Source organism: Podarcis gaigeae (genome assembly GCF_964106915.1).
Source record: "Podarcis gaigeae genome assembly, chromosome: 2".
NCBI classification, from domain to species: Eukaryota; Metazoa; Chordata; class Lepidosauria; order Squamata; family Lacertidae; genus Podarcis; species Podarcis gaigeae.
This window is the reverse complement of record NC_139679.1, coordinates 30,714,991-30,732,759: the sequence shown is the minus strand read 5'-3', so window position 1 is coordinate 30,732,759 and position 17,769 is coordinate 30,714,991. Positions and strand designations below refer to the sequence as shown.

General features: G+C 41.7%; 1 protein-coding gene across 2 annotated transcripts in view; it reads left to right on the top strand.

Annotated features, from left to right (window-relative positions):
* Positions 1-17,769, top strand: part of RPTOR (regulatory associated protein of MTOR complex 1) — a 311,493-nt gene that overhangs the window by 116,805 nt on the left and 176,919 nt on the right. For both annotated transcript variants that reach the window (XM_083727385.1, XM_083727384.1), the window contains exon 6: positions 8,223-8,398. In XM_083727385.1, coding sequence (XP_083583511.1) covers positions 8,223-8,398 — 176 coding nt within the window. The remainder of the gene's footprint in view (positions 1-8,222; positions 8,399-17,769) is intronic.

Sequence of the window (17,769 nt, the reverse complement as noted above, 5' to 3'; positions counted from 1 at the left end):
GCATATTGTACACTAATGTATGTTGGTTTTGCAATACCAGTGCTTGCCTATGTGGGAAACATCATGTGTGAAATGGGGACCCTGCCTGAAACAACCCGATCCAGTCAAACTCAGCATGAAACTGAACACATTTAATAGAAGTTTAACCTGCTTTCTATGAGAATCTCCTCCTCAAGCAGAGAATTGCGTACAGTAGTAATAGACACAATATTTAAACTTTAAACACCCCAAATCCTAAGAAACAGCCAGCATTAATGTTCTCTGTGCAAGAGTCCTTTGCAAAAAAAGTAATAATAATAACAACTCCTGACCCTAACCATAGAGTGAAGCTGTGTATGCTAGATCACTGACCCATTCACATCTCTGCTACTTGTCACTTGTAATGAATGAGATTATCAGATGTGTGTTGTGTTACTGATCTACTGATTAGCTGCCAGGCAGTCAGCTGATTAGCAAGGGGAATTGCTGCAGTCTGCAAAGTAAAAAGACTAGAGAAGCAGCAAAATTGAGGCGCAGTAGCCAAGAGTATTTAAATAGCTTTTAATTCCAATCCTATGCACAGTCTAAATAAATCTAAATGTACGTAAGTCCTGCTAGCTTCTGTGCTTTAAGCATATAACTCCCTCCAGATTATTTCTGGTCTTTATATATTCAGAATGAAGATTGTTCTATCCAATGGAAGGCTGCCCAGTCAAAGTCAACACTTGTCCTGGAAAGCTGGCAATACTATTCCCTCATCTTAGCCCAGAGCTACTCAGCTGATTTTGTTTCATCAGAAAGCCTTTCCCTCTCAGTTCATATGCCACAGCTACCTGGCTGATTCCAGATTCTGAACTGCTAAAAACTCATCAGGTGGTAGCTTCATATTTACAAATAGCAATGACTTTTACTATAACAAAATTAACCTAGAAGTGCCACTCCTTTTAGTGGGGGTAGGTAATGTGTTGATTTTGTAACATGAGAGTTGCCTTTATAAAAGTGGTGCTCTCTTACAGAGCGGTATTTTGCCCCTGCCAGGCATGTGAGCAGGTTTCATATAGGCTACTTTTCAGCTAGGATTGCTATGTGCTTTCTAGAAGTTCCTTCGTGTATTGATGTTGTTAGTAGCATAATCCAGCAGTTGTCACTACAGTATTTATGGCATGTGCTTTCAACTTCATTTTGTGTGTTAACTCATCTACTGAGCAAAACTTTTGCTCTGCATGATATCTATTGCTTGTTGCTTGGGTGAGTGTGAAAAAAACCCTCAAGAATCAGGACTCCCTTGATTCAAGGGTCAAATAGTGCTAGAATTGCACAGTATTGGCTCTTTACATTATGATGGGGGATACTAATTTGCTCACAGATAAATGGATGTGTGTCCCAATTTTTATAATTACTTTCACTTGAATTTGCGGATGATACAACAGTGGTGGGGCTCATTAGTGAGAATGATGAGGCTGCTTATAGGAAAGAAGTACAGGGGTTAATTCAATGGTGTAAAGAAAATAATCTTATGCTTAACACCAAAAAAACCAAAGAACTCATAATTGATTTTAGGAGAAAGAAAAGTGTATTTTTACCATTGCACATAAATGGCGAGGAGGTGGAGAGGGTTGGTAGTTTTAAATACCTGGGCATTTACATCTCTGAGGACCTCTCATGGACTGCAAATATTAATATGGTTGTGAGGAAGGTGCAGGGGAGGTTGTATTTCCTGAGAATGCTCAGGGGATTGAATCTATCTCAGCACCTACTTCTGTCCTATTATCACAGTACCATTGAGAGTGTCTTAACCTATAGTATATTATCGTGGTATGGGAGCAGCTCTGAAATGGATAAAAAAGCTTTACAGAGAATAATTAAAATTGCCCAGAATGTTATTGGGCTCCAACTACCAACCCTGGATGAGATCTTCACGTCTCGCAGCTTGAAGAAGTCACACAATATCCTGAGAGATCCCACCCATCCTGCTCACAACCTCTTTGAACTGTTGCCTTCGGGCAGAAGATACAGGACAATGAAAACACGAACCACACGCCTTCTGAATAGTTTCTATCCAAGAGCTCTGATTGCACTAAATAATGATCTCAGGGTCAGTTGTAAGAAATAGCAAGCAGTGAGTAGTAAGGAATGAGATAGGTTTTAGGTTATGCTATGCTTCTAATAGGTTATGTTATATTCTGGATTATGTTATGTTCTAATAGATTATGTCTGAATAGGATGAGAGTGTTGGAGATACGTGCGAATGTGTATGTGAATCCGGTCTCGGGTGTTTGATTTTCGTTGTTGTGTATACTGTGTATATACGGACAATGACAATAAATTTATCTAATCTAATAATAGGATCTTGGTTAATGTGTAATAAGTGCATACACTTGTTACAAATCAGCCCTATTATGTGTCTTCTATTTCAAATTATTCACCTTCAGATTGATCAGAACAATAATGGCCTGGCTCGTATGTAGTACTCAGCCAGGGTTATTATACCATGGTTTGTTTTGATTTTCTAACTCACGCCTAGCTGTTTAACTATGGTTTGTTAAGCACAAACAAACAATGATAATAAGTCATGGTTTATTGTTGGCCTACAATTTCTGGCTTCTTTTATCTGTGGCTTATCATTATATGTAAACTGTGTGGCGTGTTCAGCCATTGCACTCAAGTTGCTCGCCGAGCTGCAGATTTGCAAGGAAGAAATGAATGGAAAGCTTAACCACTCCCAAGATGAAGCTGCTCTCTGTAGTGCTTTGCCTGAAGAAGACTTTACTCCGAACTCTGCCTAACAACAGTTGCTTTTCCCTGCTCCACTTCTCCATGACAAGTTCTTTCCCGCAAGGCAGACAGTTTCATATTGTGGTGTAAATACCTCTGTCCAGCTAGCATCTATAAAAGGATGAATAAGAAAGCAGCAGTGCACAATGGAACCGTGCATAATGATAGTTAGCCAAAAGTACTTTTATTAAAAGCTGCTTAGAGGGAAATGAAGCAATAGCTTTTGGGGTGGGGGGTAATTAACAATGCAGTCATTAAAACATTTAAAATTACTAAGGTTTAAAACATTTGTACTTCTGAAAGTAGCACCATGAAATCCTAGCAGGGTAAGAATATTGCACCAAAGCCTGACACCTCCCCCCACCCTTCATACCCTGTTGATTACACTTTGCAACTTAAGGATAATTAGCATCTTTTGTTCAAGAACTTAGAGAACAATTCACTTGGTGCAGGGATGTCTGTTATCTGACAACCCCTCATCTGATGTTGGGGTGAGCTTTCATTTGTTTCTGGTTTTCTCAAACAGTGTTTCTATGCCACTGGTAGGGGTTTTTTGTTTTTGTTGTTTTACACACACTCAAGGGAACCCCAAGGACACATCAGTGAATCTCAGCTATGGCTTGTAAATACCATGAGTTGCAGACACTCTCCACGATGGATGAAGAAACCCAGTCCCTTACACCAGTGTTCCCCAACCTTGGGTCTCCAGCTGTTTTTGGACTACAGTTCCCATCATTCCTGACCACTGGTCTTGCTAGCTAGGGATGATGGGAGTTGTAGTCCAAAAACAGCTGGAGACCCAAGGTTGGGAAACACTGCCTTACACCCTTGGATTCTCAACAACAGATGGCCTCCCAGAAGCTAAGAGCAAAATCTTGGATAGAAGAGAAGGTGGTAGTGGCCATTTCCACATGTCCTAGAGGAACTGGTTCCTTGGTATAGGAAGGATACTGTGCTCATCTGGCTCTACAATGAGATGTGCTAGCAAGGATACAATCAGAATGCTGTCTAGTGCAGGAAGAAAATGAATGCCCTGAGAAAGAAGGAAATCACTACCCACAGCAAACACTCAGGAGTTGGGTCCAGGATGATGCTCTTCAGTGATTAGCAGTCTTCTATAGACAAGAAAGGGACGCAGGTGGCGCTGTGGGTAAAAGCCTCAGTGCCTAGGGCTTGCCGATCGAAAGGTCGGCGGTTCGAATCCCTGCGGCGGGGTGCGCTCCCGTCGTTCAGTCCCAGCGCCTGCCAACCTAGCAGTTCGAAAGCACCCCTGGGTGCAAGTAGATAAATAGGGACCGCTTACCAGCGGGAAGGTAAACGGCGTTTCCGTGTGCGGCTCTGGCTCGCCAGAGCAGCGATGTCACGCTGGCCACGTGACCCGGAAGTGTCTCCGGACAGCACTGGCCCCTGGCCTCTTGAGTGAGATGGGCGCACCAACCCCAGAGTCTGGCAAGACTGGCCCTTACGGGCAGGGGTACCTTTACCTTTACCTATAGACAAGAAATATGTGACTCTGTGCTACACCTCATGGAGTGACAACATTGTTCCCAATCAAGTGTCAGAGGGCTAATTTTAGAACAACTGCAAAGGAAACCTTCAGTCAAGCCCCATCACTGCACCATTGTCCTCTGGCCAGACAAGGCAGACCCATTTTCCCACCCTTGGATTCTCTGACCAAGGAGAGCTACCAATTCTGCATAGACCAACACTGCCAAGCACTCCTGTCCCTCAGCGTTTACAGCTCCAAGCCTTGTGCTTGTACGGTTAAAAGCAGTCCAGGTGCCTCTGGATCCTGGCTTTTCCATGCAAAGTGGACAAAGCTGCTTGGGTTGACCACGTATAGGGTGACAACATGTCTGCAGCACAAGGTTAGTCCAAGCTCTATCTCTGAGGAGATGAAGATAATACCATCAGAAGAGCAACCATCAAACAACACCATGGTGTATCAAAGGGCTCTACCACCAATAGGGTCTACAGTGTTGCTCCAGAATGAAGACTTCAGCATTCTTCTATCTTAAAAGTATGAAGAGGAAAAGTGAGAGCCATAGCAGACTCAGGAGGAACATCAGCATATTTTGCTGGACTTGGTATCGGGAAGAGAGTTCAAGAAGGCAACCCACTGGAAGTACCTTACCTGCAATGTGTTGGCACTTAGGATGCTGTCAGATAAGACCAACATTGGAGAACATTGACTCAGCAAAACTTGACATCCAGCAGGCCTTGACAGACAAACCCCTTCCTCCACCTTTGGATTTGAACAGAGAGCCATTCCTGCTTTGGAGCATACTCTCTCTAGGGATCTCTCTCAAGGTAAGCTTACTCCATTCCCAATCTAAAGTCATCTTTGGGATGCTGACTGCCAGAGAAGAACTTACCATCATCTCTGAAGCACCCTCGGTTCTAATTATTTAATTATCCTCTTTCTTACAGGATCTTTAGGTATCACAGATGAACAAGAAGAACCTGAGAAGTGCACTGTCCTTGAGAAACATGCTGAAGTAGAGGCAGCGCTAGTCATGCGAAGGAGGCCCACTGACCTAGGTCAGCTAGGCTTAGGAACAGGAGGAAGGTGGATCAGCAGCAGCTTGCCAAGAATTTAGTTAAGACCACTAAGGACACTGGAAATAGAATTGCATAAACTTTTTATGGGCTTGATGACCAAAAACCTCAACAGAGATTTCAGAACTGTCAAGTTTTGACGTAGTACGCATGTGAACACATGGCTGAAACCATGGCATCAGCTGTGAGAGAATCTGATGCTGTCTTCAAGAGGTACATGGTACAGTGAGCAGCCTTAAGACTGTATAAAGGTATGCTTCCATTGTGGAGTGCAGTGTGGGTTACATGACATAGCACTACATGCAATTTAGCTACCACCTCACCCAAATCCCATTCTTCAGTTTCAGCAGCATCCTCTTACCACCATTAATCTCCCTCGGAACCTTGCAAAGTTGTAAATGTGGACTATTCACCATAGGAACAACTCACTTTTCATTGAGTTTGCTTTGTATTACAAGCTTAGTATGGAACAGCACTACTTGTTACTGTTTGAAAGTCAGGTTAAGGAACTATTTAAGTAAAGATCGAGCAAAGTGTGGTTGGGGTTACTTCCCTAACAGTAATATAAAAGCACATTGCAGAAAAATGCTTAATTTTTTAAAGTGAGCCATTATTGGAAGTTATCTCCTTTAAATTAGCAGGTTTAATATTTACTTTTCTGTAACTGCACTGGTTTGTAATATCTACTGCTGAAAAGGCAGTGGTTTAAGATGCTTACTTCTTTAAATGTATAGGGGTAATTAGAAGTTTGCTCTTCAAAATAGTTTTATACTGAAAAATATGTACTTTGGTACTTACTCTACCTTTACTGTTTAAACATGATGAGACCAAAAACATGTTATGCAGTCATGTTAATGTGTTTTCTCTCTGTCTGTGGGGCGGGGACATTGATCAAGGGTGAGGAGAAGCAACCAGAGGTGGTGGTGCCCACAGCTGACTCTCAAAATTCCCAGTGTGCCCTTGGGCTCAGAAATGTTAGCAGCATTTGGCCTTTGGGAAGCAGGCATAGCCACGTTGCCTAGCTTTGTTTGTTCTCAGTAACTGTTGTATTGTAGTGAAATCTGGTTGGTTGGACGATGACAGCACTGTTACTAGGATAAGAGTCTGTTTCGAACATCAGTATGTGCAAGCTGTTTGACGTTTCTGTTATTTCTGTCTCTCATTGTGGCTCAGCTTTCATGGCAAACAGGGAATGAACCGTTCTCAATTCATACCAGTGATGTCATTCAGAGCTTGGGAAGCAATTTCCTGCTTTGGAGTAGTTTCACTATGTTGGCTCTTCTTCTGGTTACTGAAGTGTTAGGGACTTGCTTTGAAATTTCTCCTGTGACCAACTGCTGTGGAGTGTTATGAAAAAACGTGTTTTTTTCCCCAAGCTGGTTACCATCAAAGGCCCATTTTAAAATTGAGCTTTGAGAAAGGATCCATACAAACTGCCTACATGCAATCTTAGCAGTTAAAGAAGACCTTTCATTTCTTTTTCTCTCTGTGTATTCATTTTCCCAAAAGGATTCTTTCCCTTCTGCCCTGTTCCCTCAAGCATAATGTTTTATCTTCTTGCAATTCTCCTTTTTATTTCTAATTTGCATATGAATATGAGTAAGGGCTAGTTTATACAGACCTTTCCTAGCTAATTAATATTTCTGATCTCCATTGTGGAGGTTTGGAAGCACTATTTCAGCTCACATTTGTAATTTGGAACAATTGCTTCCCTCCAGCCAGAATTTCAACATCAGAAATCCCATGAGATACCAGAAACTTCTTTTTTTCACTCTCTCGGAGAAACACTGTGCATCAGATATAGACAGTTTCATGAAAGGCTGTTAAACTGGTTTCCAGTATGGTTTCTTTCTAAGCATTTTCAAATGATGACAGAGAAGTTTTTCTTTCATAATAATTTTCAGCCAATTAATATTTATACTGTTGAGCTACTTCAGGATATAATAACACTATTCATGAATGAAGTGGTGATATCTACAGTAGTTCATTGAATGGCCAATTTGGTGGTCCAGTCTTTTGTTGAGCATCCTATAGAAACTTGTACTCAAGCAACGTCTTTATAATGGAAATTGGATCAAATTATCATAGTCTCAAATTAAACAAATTGATCTTGGAGTTTTTTAAAAAAATATCAGGGTGATGAAGGAAAAACAAGTAGAGACGACATGGATTGGTCTCCATCCATGGAGGATGGAGGGTTCAAAGGATTCAATCCAACTGACTGATCTTTAAATGCTTTCCTCATTTTCCCCGTAATGCTTTCTTAATTCTTTTTTTTTAGGCCTTTGCCACAACAAAATATGCAAAAACAAACAAACAAACAAACCCAAACCCTTCTGTTAAAAGCAAAGTAAAATTAATGCTGAATTTATATTTTATTTTGTGATTTATAATATGCTGCTTTATTGTGTATTGTTGTAACTTCATGATTTATTGTCTATTACCCAGCTTGGGCATTGAAGATGTGTAGGTGGAATACAAAAATATTATATTAAATAACATACCACTTAAGGCACATGAACAGCTTGTATCCTAGGCTTCATTCCTAAACCCTATCTTGGTTTTCAGTTGTCCGTGTGGCCGATATAGGCAGAAGTTAAGGCTGTGCAGCTTATGCAACCACCTTCCTGCAACCACTAAGGTAGTGCCTTTGAGAAGAATGACCCGGGCCATGACTAAAGAGTGTCGAAAGGCATCCTTTTGATAAGCAGTTACCCTTTGGATAGGCTAGAACTATTCATTTCTGCTTTACAATCTACACCAGTATCATTAGTAATTTAATTGTTGATGAGTTGAATGGTTCTCTGAGCTTTGTGTCCTAACTAGTTTTGTTTCCAGAAGATTTTCTAGATACTGGTAGTTAATCAGTAGGAAGACTTAACTGCTGTTTGTTTTAATTTCCTATGAAGGTGGCTGCAATTAACCCTAACCATCCACTGGCTCAGATGCCCTTGCCTCCTTCAATGAAAAATTGCATTCAACTGGCAGCATGTGAAGCCAGTGAGTTGTTACCGATGATCCCTGACCTGCCAGCTGACCTGTTCACATCCTGTCTTACTACACCAATCAAGATTGCACTGAGATGGTGAGTGACTTGTCTGCTATTTGGAGGAATATTGCATGTTCTATGAGCCTTGCCTGTTGGACTGATAGACTTGTTGACCCAAATACTTCAACTGCTTTAAAATATCTCTGCAGTACTAAATTACAAGGATTGAGGTGTTCATCTGGGAGAGTATCTTATTAAGCATACTTTCACCTTCTTGGCTTTGATTATCCTTCTGTTTATTACGTTTTGGATTCTAGCTGGATATTTGGGTTTGCTCAGATTAAGGGACTTACTGTGCTGGAAATTAAAATAGTCTGCCTTTTCACAAATCAGAAATACCATATGGTACAACACAATGTTATATCAGTAGACCATTTTCCAGACAAGCTATAGCACTGATCCTCAAGTTCTTCCACTTGTGCATATTTCGTTTATTCCACAGGAGGTTTTCAGTGGTACTACGCTTTGAGGATTGGGGTGTAAAACCCATATGTTACAAAAATGCTTCAAATAAGCTAGTTAAGCAATAGCATGGAGTACAAAAATTCGCAGGCATAAACAAAAGAGAAGATAATTTGAAGTGATATGGCCTTCTGCCGAGGCGGAGAGAGATGAAAGCATATTCTAAGAAGTTTACACTACCAAAACAAGTGGAACACCAGATACCTAATAGCTCTGATGCACAAACAAGTTTAAAGCTTTAGTAAATAGAAAGTGTCCAGTGCTTTCTTTTCCTCTTTCTGTTTTTCATGTCTCACTGCAGAATTAAGATTCTTTTGTCAGCTCTTCTGCTTTTGCAGTATTTGTGAAATTATTGCAGTTGAGTTGCAGTGTCAGTTTTGTATGCATATCCTGGCTTTCCACTCTGAACAGCTTTGCACTTTACATGACAAACCCAATTGCTTTTGGTAGCAAACTTTTAAAAGTGTGGACAACAGCATGCATGTATTTTTAAATAGTTGTGGGGAGCTCTGGTCCAGTCAGATGGCTATATTTAAGGTGAAGGTATGCCATCCACACAGCATATTTTCTCAGGAAACGGTGATGTAGTGCTGGTGAGCACAGAGCAATCAGGTGTGCTGTGTGGAACAGCCCTTTGGTGAAATCTGCAATGTCTATTTTCCTTAGCTGTGAAAGTCCCACATGGTAAGTTGCCAGTCTGCTATACACAGAAGTTAAAAGCCTTATGCTGCTATGTCTTTATGTTCACTGAACTCAAAATAATTACTGTGAAGTGGTGTTAAATACATTTGGATTTTTTTTTTGGGGGGGGGAGTAGTTTGAGGATTAGAATGTTAAGGATGTTGAGGTCCTAAACGCTTTTTAATGCTGATGTTTTTATTATGTTTTATTATGTTTTTAAATATGCTGTAAGCTGCCCAGAGTAGCTGGGGAAACCTAATAATAATAATAATAATAATAATAATAATAATAATACTATTTATTAAAAGAAACCAGTGCTTAGTTGACAAGTCCCAAGAAGAAATGTGTAGCTCGTTCACATGAATTAGTGTATAAACTAGCCAATGTGATGTATGTGCTGTTTTCACCATCGGTGTCGATCGTCATATCATCTTACATTTCTGTCCTGACTTCTCCAAAAATTGTTTTTGAGGTCTCGGCGTTCAAAATGTAGAAATCCATTTATAATACCTGAATAGGGTGGTTGCGTGGTATATAATATATAGGCCAGGGTTTTCTTTCATGCTTTCCTATTGCTTTCCTACGATAGACCCTGATAATTTTTATGAAGCCATTAAAAATGATAACACAATTCGTATAATAGATATGTGTTGACTGTTCATTATATTAACATTTTATATCAGAAGCTACTAGCCTCAATTACTTGATATTACTTCCCATATGATGGTGTGGTGCCTCTGAGTACCAGGTGCAGGGTATTTGAGTGGGATAATTCTATTTTACTTATGTCCTGCTTTTGGACTTCCCATTGGTATCTAGTTGGCCATTGTTAGAACAGAATGCTAGACTAGATGGGACTTTTGTTTTGATTCAGCGGGTTTTTATAATATTTTAATAACAGAACAGTAAACCAGTTGTTTGCTTTTACTTAACCTGTTCAGTAGGAGGTGATTGTAGAGTGGATTGATAGACTATTACCAGCAAACGCTTTTGTCATTTTTACCATATTAACAATTCCTTGAGATAGTTGCTCAGTATCAGTCACTTTTTTGCAAGACTGTTTTTACACACCCCATCCCAGAGAGGGAAATAAACAAGGAACAATAAAATGGGTCTGTGCTTATAAGGAAATCATATATACAGTATTTTTTTTTTTTTTTGAAAAGCAATTCTAGAGAGACCTTTTAAGTTATATGATTGATGTATGGGAAATTTTTCTTTTCTGTGAGGAAGTTCTTTGTATAAAGAAGGAAGGAAATTCATGGCTATATTTCTGTGGAACTCAAATAGGATGAATCTGGATTTTCTTTCCTCCAAAACCCATATAATTATCTCAAGACTTTTAGTGCACCAAATTAAGCATAAGTACAAATACAGTTCAGCAAAACCTTTGTCCCTGGTAGAATTCTGTATTTAGTGGCTTCAGTTTAGAAACATAAATATCAATCTATATCCAAAGATGTGGCATAAATGAAATAGCGCCATAATGTTTTTAAGGAGGGATACTTCTGTGGTAGCCTTGAGTCTGAGAAATGGATTTGCATTTATTATAAATTCATGTGATTTTGTGATTGTTTCTTTGATTCTATGGTGGGGTTGATAAGGGGTTTGGGTTTGTATCATCTGAATACTACTACTACTACTACTACTACTACTAATAATAATAATAATAATTTATTATTTATACCCCGCCCATCTGGCTGGGCCTCTCCAGCCACTCTGGGCGGCTTCCATAAAAACCAAAAATACAGTAAAATATCACACGTTAAAAACTTCCCTGAACAGGGCTGCCTTAAGATGTCTTCTGAATGTCAGGTAGTTGTTTATCGCTTTGACATCTGCTGGAAGGGCGTTCCACAGGGTGGGCGCCACTACCGAGAAGGCCCTCTGCCTGGTTCCCTGTAGCTTTGCTTCTCGCAATGAGGGAACCGCCAGAAGGCCCTCGGCGCTGGACCTCAGCGTCCGGGCAGAATGATGGGGGTGGAGACGCTCCTTCAGGTATACTGGACCGAGGCCGTTTGTATCATCTGAAAGATAACACCTCTAGCATCTCAATGCCTTCAGCAACATTCTAGTACGACATGAGGTAGTCTTATGGAATATTTTGTTCCTTTTCTGTGTCTTGTTTTGTGGTACAACCTTAATGATATTTATATAACTTCAATTTGCTTTGACATCATTCAGTGAATGAAGAGTGAGCAAATAATACTGTGTTATACATGAGAGCCTGAGTCAATACAGCACAGCAAATAAACCATGACAATTTTTAAGCCTAGTTACCATATTCATTGTTTCTAAGTCTGCAGCTTGTTTGAGCACATTTCTGCAGCTCAAGGAATACATTGGGGAGTTAGATTGTAGCTGGATTCAGCAGTATTCAAAACACCCTTAAAGTCTTTGCTTATTTTTCCTGATTTATTATGCATATTGGAGCATTTTGCTTTGTATTCAATATGTGTGCAAAATGAGTGGTTGTTACATGTTATTGAGGAAGGTAAGGGGGTATGTCATAAATTAATTAATTTTTATCCAACCATACTTTTCTGTTAGTGCAATATATTTCTGCTTGCAGAATTGAAGTTTTTCCTCTTCTCCTTTCCCCTGTAGCTCCCTGCATGCCATCAAAATCAGTTCTGGAGGATTAGCAGACCTTCTAGAGCAGATTTGGGAGGGGTACGGAGGAGTGGAAAGGAAAGTCCCATTGTGCAAATGGACTTCTGCCCACAGAGCATTGGCTGCAACCCACAATGTTTAAGTGAATAAATGAATCTCCCTTTGTTTCTTTGATGCAACAGATACTGCTTTTCTTTATTCGCTACATTTGTCTCTTGCCCTTCCTTCAAAAAATTCAAGTCCTGGTACTTGCTCTTCCCTTCCCTATTTTGACCTTTGAGCAGCTTAGGCTGGGAGAGAGTGACTTTTTCCTTGTCTTATAAGAGGACCCACCAAGAGCATTTTGCCTTTGTTTAAGGGAAGTCTGCTGACTTCCTCCCTCCCAATATGTTTCTGAGCACAATTCAAAGTGTTGGTGCTGACCTTTAAGGCCCTAAACCAGGGGTCAGCAACCTTTTTCAACTGTGGGCCGGTCCACCGTCCCTCAGACCATGTGGTGGGCTGGACTGTATTTGGGGGGGGGGACAGATGAACGAATTCCTATGCCCCACAAATAACCCAGAGATGCATTTTAAATAAAAGCACACATTCTACTCATGTAAAAACACCAGGCAGGCCCCACAAATAACCCAGAAATGCATTTTAAATAAAAGGACACATTCTACTCATGTAAAAATACGCTGGTTCCTGGACCATCTGTGGGCCGGATTGAGAAGGCATTGGGCCGCATCCGGCCCATGGGCCTTAGGTTGTCTACCCCTGCCCTAAACGGCTTTGGTCCTATATATCTGAAGGAGTATCTCCACCCACATTGTTCAGCCCAGACACTGAGGTCCACCTCCAAGGGTCTTCTGGTGGTTCCCTCACTGCGAGAAGGGAAGTTACAGGGGACCAGCAGAGGGCCTTCTCAGTAGTGGTGCCTGCCCTGTGGAATGCCCTCCCATCAGATGTCAAGGAAATAAACAACTATCTGACTTTTAGAACAGATAGGTAGCCGTGTTGGTCTGCCATAGTCAAAACAAAAAAAAAAATTTCCTTCCAGTAGCACATGACAAAGCCATTTTTCACCTTCTCACCCCTTGCTTTTTCCTGTAAGACCTACTGCAGTCGTTAAGAGTCGTCAACAGGCTCATCACAGCTATCTGCCAATCACCCATTCCCACCACCCTTCTGAGTAATACCCCTCCCCACCTTCTCACTATATAGAAGGGTCTGGAAACTTCTGTTTCAGTGTATCTGAAGAAGTGTGCATGCACACGAAAGCTCATACCAAGAACTAACTTAGTTGGTCTTTAAGGTGCTACTGGAAGGAAAATTTTTTGTTTTGTTTTGACTTTTAGAAGACATCTGAAGGCAGCCTTGTTTATTGTATTTTTAATATTTTGTTGGAAGCCGCACAGAGTGGCTGGGGAAACCCAGCCAGATGGGTGGGATATAAATCATCATCATCATCGTCATCATCATCTGGGTCTTGCTCCCCACAACCCTAAACATTTAGTGCCAGCCTGTCTCAGCATTCACTACAAGAAGCATCAAGGAATGGATCAATGTCAAACAAACAGTCCTCCTTTGTTTGAAGTAATCAGTCGTTATTTGTATTGAATGTACTTGGTATATGACATAATGAAATGTAACTTTTCTTGGAATTTATAAGTTTGGGGTGGTGACGGTGGATCTGTTCTATTTAGTAATTAAGGCCTGGATTGATTGGAGAGAGGAGGATGAAGCTGTTGGCAGAAAAGTGAAATTCCCTCGTAGTGATGATAGCAGACTGAATGCTTATTTTTATTTTATGTTATTTATTAACAAATAATTAATAAACCTCGTACATCTCAAAGGAACCAGAAGGTAGGGAGTGCAGTTCCCTTGCCAGTTCTTGCTCTTCCAAACTTGAAAATGCTATAAAAGATTATTATTTGTGTAAGGGAGTTTAACAACTATTGAGGCAAGCTGCCCACGCTCCAATCTAGGCTTCGTAGCTCACAACCAGAGGCATAGAAAGTGTCTCTGGAAAAGTACTTTTCTGTCCTTGGTATCATTGAACTGCAAAGAAATCAGGAGTTCAGAGAACAGTAAAAATAAATGTACAAACTGGACATTTTTAGGATGGGTAGAGGGGTCATAGTACGTCTCCCAGATTAATGTGTTCATCTTTGTACGGAGGCCTAGCTTTTATTTTGAAATCGGGCTATTGTTTTCTGGTGTTGAAAGACATGCAGGGACCAAGTAACACCCAAATGAACTGATTCTGGTAGAGAAAAGCATTCTCTTCCATGTTATGCTACAGGCTCTTAATATTCAGTGCTTTGCAACAGAGTCATTCTCTGCAGGTACGGCTTGCTGTAAGGCTGGAGGTCCATTTACATTTTGCATCACTCTGAGATTAGTATATAAAGATCATTGCTTATCACATGCCTGGATGGCATGCACATTAATAACGTGGGCTACAGACCTTTCAGTAGACATTTCAAAGCATTTGGTGTTAAATTCTCACAGCATAAACTCCATCTCAACTAAAAGTAGGTCACTAAGATACTGCAGTTGTAATGGATAATAGAGGAATATCCTGCATACCAAGCAGTGAATGTTAAGTTTTGAAATTCCCGTCTTATTAAGTGGAAAGAATCAATCAAAATACTGCTTCCACCAAGCTGTGTGTGTCTCCATTTTCCATATAAGCGTAACATGCTGTGCTCAAAGAGCTTGAAATTCCAGCGAACTACATAATATGATCCACAAACAAGTGTGATTCATTGATTTGGAGGGCTGGGCTTGGATCTTGAGAGATGTGGGTTCACACAGTGTTCTCTTTCTGAGAAAAGACTTTTCTGCTGTTTGTTATTTCTTGTGAAGCTGAAGGGGGCTACAGAAGCTGTGTTTGGCAATGAGCGAATCACCCCCTTCCCATAGTATTCCTTGGATTGGAAGATGGTTCCCCAATGCACCAGGAAATAGCTCAGCTTATTCTGCGTAAATTGGAGCCAGCTGTTTCTCCAGTTGACGGATCAGCAGAGTCCATCCCCCACCCTTTTCACAGAAGAAGCAGCTAGTAGACGCAGGTGGGGAAAGGGCTGAAAATTTGCAAGTGGGAGGGGAACAAGTATCTCCAGTTGTGGTAGAAAGATGATGCCGCTATGTTAGTAACCATGGTTCCTCTTTTACACAACCCAGACACCTGACCTGCACCATGCGGGCCTAACATCATTTCTAGGTGAAGATGGGGTGGACCCATCAACCCCTTGCTCCTAAGAGGCTTTCCATATATATCTATATACAGTGGTGCATCGCAAGACGAAATTAATTCGTTCCGCAAGTTTTTTCGTCTTGCGAGTTTTTCGTCTTGCGAAGCACGGTTTCCCATAGGAATGGATTGAAAATCAATCAATGCGTTCCTAAGGAAACCGCCTTCAGTCCAGGTCCGGGAACAGTCTGTCCCCCGACCTCTTCTGAAGGCTGGGGAGGGACAAGGGCTTTTCTTCCCACCCCCAGCATTTTAAAAAACCCCGGGACAGCAGAGGACTTCTCCGCTGTCCCTGGGTTTTTCAAAATGCTGGCGGGCGGCAGCGCTGCCGCCCACCAGCATTTTAAGATCGCCCCGGACAGCGGACTTCTCCGCTGTCCCGGGGCGATTTTAAAGCCCCCGGGAAGGCAGGCGGGGGGGAGCAAAGACTTTCGCCCCCCGCCAGCCTTCCGAAGAGGTCCTGGAAAGTCTTTGCTCCCCCCGCCTGCCTTCCCGGGAGAGCGGAGAAACGCAGCAAAGACTTTTGAAGGCATCCGGGAAAGCCATCCGGGAAAGCAGAGAAAGGCGCTGCGTTTCTCCGCTCTCCCAGGAAGGCAGGCAGGGGGGAGCAAAGACTTTTGCCCCCCGCCGGCCTTCAGAAGAGGTCCAGGACCTCTTCTGAAGGCCGGTGGGGGGCGAAAGTCTTTGCTCCCCCCCGCCGCCTGCCTTCAAAAGCCGTCCAGGAAAGCGGAGAAAGCGCTGCGTTTCTCCGCTCTCCCGGGAAGGCAGGCAGGGGGGAGCAAAGACTTTTGCCCCCCGCCGGCCTTCAGAAGAGGTCCAGGACCTCTTCTGAAGGCCGGTGGGGGGCGAAAGTCTTTGCTCCCCCCCGCCGCCTGCCTTCAAAAGCCGTCCGGGAAAGCGGAGAAAGCGCTGCGTTTCTCCCCTCTCCCGGGAAGGCAGGCAGGGGGGAGCAAAGACTTTTGCCCCCCGCCGGCCTTCAGAAGAGGTCCAGGACCTCTTCTGAAGGCCGGTGGGGGGCGAAAGTCTTTGTCCCCCCCCCACCTGCCTTCAAAAGCCGTTCTTCTTGCGAAGCAAGCCCATAGGGAAATTTGTCTTGCGAAGCGCCTCAAAAAACGGAAAACCCTTTCGTCTAGCGGGTTTTTCGTCTTGCGAGGCATTCGTCTTGCGGGGCACCACTGTAGTTCTCTATAAAATCTTATTTGTTACTTGTTAAGACTAATATCTCTGTTTGTTTCCTTTTAGGTCACAAGTGACACTCCCTCTCCTCTCCCCTCCCCCCCCTTTTAAGGTGTCTTTCCAGTCCCCTAGAATTAATTCTTATTTATCAAAGGTGAATGGCTATTTACAGGCCTAGCTCCTTAGGTAGCAACCACAAGATTTGAATTGCCCAAGGAAGGCAACTTTTTTAGACTAGTGGAAATTGCTATATACTAGTGTTCCTTCAAGAGAAAGTCCATGTTTTTCCGCACAACTTAATGATGAGACTGTAACAAGATTGCGAACCGATATCTTTAAGAAGTAATATAAAAGAAGTCATGTGAATAACCAATGATAAATTTTGCAATGTTTCCAGTTTCTATGATTTTGTGCATTCTGAATAAAGTGCTGTTCAGTTTCACCCTGTTAAAACACTGCAAAACTAGAAAAAACCCTGCTGAAAGGAATGCTGTTTCCTTTAATAAGCTGCAGTGCAGGCTACAACCCTTGGGACCTAACTTCAGCAAACTGTTGGAGCTTCACCTTGTATAGTCAGCACTGCAGCAAAAAGCAGAATTATGTTTTTCCCCCCCATTATACTTACTCACAAGTCCACCCCCTGATTGTTTTATGAGAACTTTAAAATGACAGCCTGAGAGACACCTGTAGGATGTCTTCCCTTTTCAGGATTGTGTAAAATTGCTAGCATCTAATTTGGAAAAGTCCAAAATAACTCCCGCCTCATACTTAATTGCTAAGTGCCAGTAAATGTCTCTGTATGATTTGTTCGCCCCCTGGGTTTATTAGTTCCTGCTTCATAGCATGAGAATAGGAACTTCTTTAACATTATAAGAAATTGAACTTACTCCTATAAACTTTTATCAAACTTCTATGAAGAAAGAGCAATGGCGTGCATATGATAAGAGAAAAGCAAAGTTTTGTTACTTTTTTAGAGAATATTTCAAAACGAGATATGTTTATCAACTTTTGAAGAAGTAACTACCAAGGGAAAATGAGTGAAAACTTGATATTCCCCTTCCTAAACAGGAGATGGCAAATTTTCAAAGGCAGATTTTATCTAAAGCAATTGCCTTGAAAAGAGTAGTTTGTGAATATCCAAGAGCAATGATTAATATTGGCCGGGGAGGGGGGCAGGATGGAAGTGAAAGGACATGGGTTTGGGTTTGGGGTTTTGTTTTTGTTTTGTTTTTTA